Source organism: Penaeus japonicus, unplaced genomic scaffold (genome assembly GCF_977035675.1).
Source record: "Penaeus japonicus unplaced genomic scaffold, GWHDUDI00000001_assembly GWHDUDI00000022, whole genome shotgun sequence".
In the NCBI taxonomy this organism is placed as follows: domain Eukaryota; kingdom Metazoa; phylum Arthropoda; class Malacostraca; order Decapoda; family Penaeidae; genus Penaeus; species Penaeus japonicus.
Window position 1 is genome coordinate 20,273,798 of NW_028234424.1, and position 5,000 is coordinate 20,278,797.

Genomic DNA, 5,000 nt, shown 5'->3' on the forward strand with positions numbered 1-5,000 from the left:
TCCCATTTCCACTCAATTCCCCCTCCACTCCCTCTCCCTCTCCTCCCCCTCCACCTCTCCTCTCTCTTCTCCTCTCTCTCATTTCCTTATCTCTCTCTCTCTCTCTCTCTCTCTCTCTCTCTCTCTCTCTCTCTCTCTCTCTCTCTCTCTTTCTCTCCTTCCTCGTCTCCCTGTATATCTCATACACACTAACCTGGTGCAGGTGTTGTCAGCGATCGCGGAGGAGCAATGCAGGTGACGGCTGTTGCTGAGATGTTGGTTATCAGACATTCCGCTCCTCCCACGCGAACCTGCAGAATGTAGGAATATAGTGTGTGTGTGTGTGTGTGTGTGTGTGTGTGCATGTATATATACATATATGAAATTACCTACATGAATGAGCATACACTTACCATCCATGCTAAATGGTTGAGAATATACTTTACTGAATGATAGTTGGTGCATTCTTGATCAGGAAGAGAAAATCCTACTGGCCACGGATGGTGTGAGATGGTGAGCAGTCACGACGCGCGACTCTCTCCCTCGCACTGAAGAACATGCAGAAGGCGAACGACGCTGGGACACTGCCTGCAGGTGTAGAGGAGGGGGGAGTCTGCTGGGGGCTATGTAGATTCAAGGCTAAAGATTGAAGTTTATAAATCATAACCGTAGCCGTGGTGGATGATGGGTGATTATATGAAGTGATGGTAGATGGTAAGAGTGGTGATGAGTTATGGCGCACTGGTTGAAGAAGTGATGCAAATATGCCATCGATTAGGTTCTCCGCCGAAAAAGTACAGCACCAGATATTTAATTCATTATGATAAAAAAAATGATGATAATGGCGAACTATAATAGCACTAGTAATAGAATAGATCAAAATGATGTTGGTAACAACAGTGACACTTGGAGTTACCTGTATGTAACAAATTAAACATACAGGTATATCAAGAACGAACAGTGAAGCTGGAGATTCAGAAAAAACATCAATATCTTGTTAATCTACGACTAAGAATGAGGTAAAGATAAGTAAAAATAAGGTAAAATAAAAATACCGACAATAGTTAAACTAAATATTATCAGTTTGATAGAGAGAGAAAGATGATCATCACAAGGCTAGTAATTACAATAATGTTCATAGTGCATGATGACAAAACTCCTGCATCGATCCAGGATCCCACACTCACCCGGGGCGACATGAAACTGATAGAGTTCGTCTTGGGAGTCGACTGAGAGATCCCTGGCAAGGGGAGCGGAAGCCCCCATCTGCGAGACGTATACGGAGGCAATCGTGGGTCCGATGGCACTTTGTGGCACTGTGCAAGTCAGCTGGTTTAGCCTGGGTTTGTCCAAGACTTCTCCCGAGGTTGCGTTGTACACTCAGGACTCGCATTCCGCGAGAGAAGATAACTCCGCCTGGGTGGTAGGGGGAGAGGGGGGGGGGGGGTGGGGGGTGGGGGGGTGAGACCTCGTCTTGTTTCTTTTGGTGTCGATTGTTGGTGTGTGTGTGTGTATGTGTGTGTATATATGTGTGTGTGTGTGTGTGTTGTAATATATATTTAAAATATACTAAATATTAGAGTATATATAATATATATAAATATATATAATATATGTATATATATATATATTATGATAAGGATAAAGTAAATTATATAGTATATATCATATTTTATATATATGTATATAAATATGTATAATATACAATATTAATATAAATATATATATTTTTTTATATAACTCAATATATTTATGTAGAATCAATATATTTATACTAGTTATATATATAATGATAGAAACAAATATATATAATAGTCTTTACATATATATGGTGTGTAATATATATATCTATAAAATTATATATATATATAAGATTTATTTGATATATATATATATCATCAATATGTGATATATACTATATGTATATATATACACATATATATATTCACCACACGTAACTTACACACATACATATCACACTCAACTACCTCAAAACCCGACAAAACGCACATGAAGTGCACACTCAGCACACCACACAGGATATATAATATATATGGATTATATATATAATTATTATAAAATATATACTATATATATATATAAGCTATACATTATATATATAAGGAATAATATATATCGAAATTACAAATATATATATAATATTATTTATATGTACATATATCTAGCATATATATAATATATTAAGAAGTAACATATATCATTTTTATATTAAGCGTAAATGAATATATTAACATATCATATATATATATATAAATATATATCATATTTATCTATATTAAAAGCATATATATATATATATAATTATATGTATGTATACATATATATATAACTATAAATTTATATATATATATTACATATATATCGTAATCCAATAAATATAAATTATAATAGTTTCATGTATAACAGATATAGTTATAAATTTATATATACTTAGGTCTATATATTAAAGATATATATTATATATATATATAACTATATATATATCATATATGCGTATATACAAATATCCCTTCTCCCACATTATTCATTCTCTCTCCTTCCTCTCTACGTCTCTTTCAGTCGTCCTCTCTCCCTCTATCGTCTCTCTCTCTCTTCTCTCTCTCTCTCTTCTCTCTCTCTCTCTCTCTCTCCCTTCCCTCCTCTCCCTTCCCCCTCCTCCCTCCTCCCTCCCTCCCATCTCCTCCTCCCTCCCTCCCTCCCTCCCTCCCTCCCTCCCTCCCTCCCTCCCTCTCTCCCTCCCTCCCTCCCCTTTCCCTCCCACCCCATACCTGGTCAGAACGGGTCCCGTAAGAGCCAGAGAGTTCTCCGGGTCGGCGGGGTCGGCGATGGAGTCCGTCTTGAAGGAGCCAGTGAAGAGCACCCTTTGGCCGGGGAATCCCCACGGAGGAACCACCTTCTGCACCACGGGGGTCCTGCCGCGCACGTACTGTGAGGGAGAGGCCGTGGGAAGGCATTGGTGCGCGAGAGGCAATAATGGAATGGGTCGACTCAGAGAGAAAGAGAGTGAGAGAGAGAGAGAGAGAAAGAGAAAGAGAGAGAGACGATGAGTGAGAGAATACGAGAGGGAGGCGAGAAGCAGTGAGTGACGGCGAGAGAGAAGAGAGAGAGTGTGAGAGAGAGAGAGAGCGGAGAGAGAGACGGAATTAGGCAGAAGTAGACCATTAATACATTCTTTTAGGTACTATGTAAGCATAGGATAAAATCACAAATATATATATATATATATTATAATATCTATATATATATATATATATATATATATATAATATATATAGATCTATCTATCTATTTATAAATATCGTATATTATATATATATATATATATATAAATATCTATATATATATAGTCTATATATATATATACCATACATATCAAATTACCAAATTACCCAAATATATATATCTATATATAAAATATATAATATATATATAACTATTATATGAATGTGTGTGTGTGTGTGTGTCGTGTGTGTGTGTGTGTGGTGTGTGTGTGATTGTGTGTGTGTGTGTTTCGTGTGTGTGATGAGTGTGGTGTATATATATTATATATATATATATTACAAATATATATATTTTATATATTAACAAAACATATATATATATATATATTTATATATAACTTAAGCATATGATACATATGATCTATTATATATATATTAAAAATATAATATATATATATATATATAAATATATATATAATTATCTATATATGTCTGTGTGTGTGTGTGTGTGAGTGTGTGTGTTATGTATGTATGTATGCGTGTGTGTACGTGTGTGTGTGTGTGTGTGTGTGTGAGTGTGTGTGTTATGTATGTATGTATGCGTGTGTGTGTGTGTGTGTGTGTGTGTGTGTGTGTGTGTGTGTGTGTGAGAGTTATGTAAATGTATGTATGCGTAGTAAGCCGTGTCGTGTGCTGTGTGCGTGCTGTGTGTGTTGTGTGGTGTGTTTGAGTTTGTGTACTTGTTCATTTATGTACGGGGCATATATGTGTCAAAGTGTAAACTACATACGTAAGTATATGCACACGGTTGCAGAGATATAGAATTCGGATGCCATGCAGATCGGAACCCTTGCATCATATGCAGATGTTTCAATTAATCCATTCTTATGCTAATGCCAGTATGACGAAGGTCCGGCGGCGGAGGTTAATTGCAGATCCGGGACATCATTAGCGATATGGCGGATGCCCTTGTGCCTTTCTTTCTCTCTTCAATATGCTAAAAGGATTTTTTTTTTATCTCTCTTCTCTCTCTCTCTCTCTCTCTCTCTCTCTCTCTCTCTCTCTCTCTCTCTCTCTCTCTCTCTCTCTCTCTCTCTCTCTCTCTCTCTCTCTCTCTCTCCCTCTCTATCTATCTATCTATCTATCTATCTATCGATCTATCTATCTATCTATCTATCTCTATCTATTTTCTCTCTTCAACTCTCGTATCCTTCTCAATCTTCTTCTCTTCGCAATCTCATAATTATTCACATTCTCTTTCTACATCTCTCTTTCCCTTTCTCTTATTCTCTTGTCTCTTTCTTTCTTCTCTATTTCTCTCAATCTCTTTCTCCTACACTTCATCATCTCCTCTCTCTTATACTCAGACATCTATCTCACATTCTTCTTATCTATTTATCTCTTACATCTCTTTCTTTTTCTATTCTTGAGTTTATCTCTCTCTCTCTTCTCTCTCCTCATTTCCTCTCTCTCACAGCACTCTCTCATCTCTCTTTCCTCTCTCCTAATTACTCATCTTTATCTCTCTCTCTCCTCTCAGTCTCTCTACATTCCTTCCTGTCTCTCATCTACCTGCTCTCTCCATCTCTCCTCTCTCTCTCTCTCTCCCCTCATCTCACATCTCTTCCGCTCTCTCTCTCTCTCTCTCTCTCTGTATCTATCTATCTATCTATTTATCTATCTATCTACCTGTCTGTCTGTCTGTTTATCTATCTATCTATCTATCTATCTACCTATCTATCTACTTATCTATCTATCATATCTATCTATATCTATCTA

The 5,000-nt window shown here is 36.7% G+C and overlaps 1 protein-coding gene across 1 annotated transcript in view; it reads right to left on the minus strand.

The window, feature by feature from the left end:
* LOC122260924 (fibrocystin-L) overlaps positions 1-5,000 on the minus strand; it is a 68,964-nt gene that overhangs the window by 61,290 nt on the left and 2,674 nt on the right. Inside the window, exon 6 of the mRNA XM_086549244.1 lies at positions 2,769-2,926. Coding sequence (XP_086405370.1) covers positions 2,769-2,926 — 158 coding nt within the window. The remainder of the gene's footprint in view (positions 1-2,768; positions 2,927-5,000) is intronic.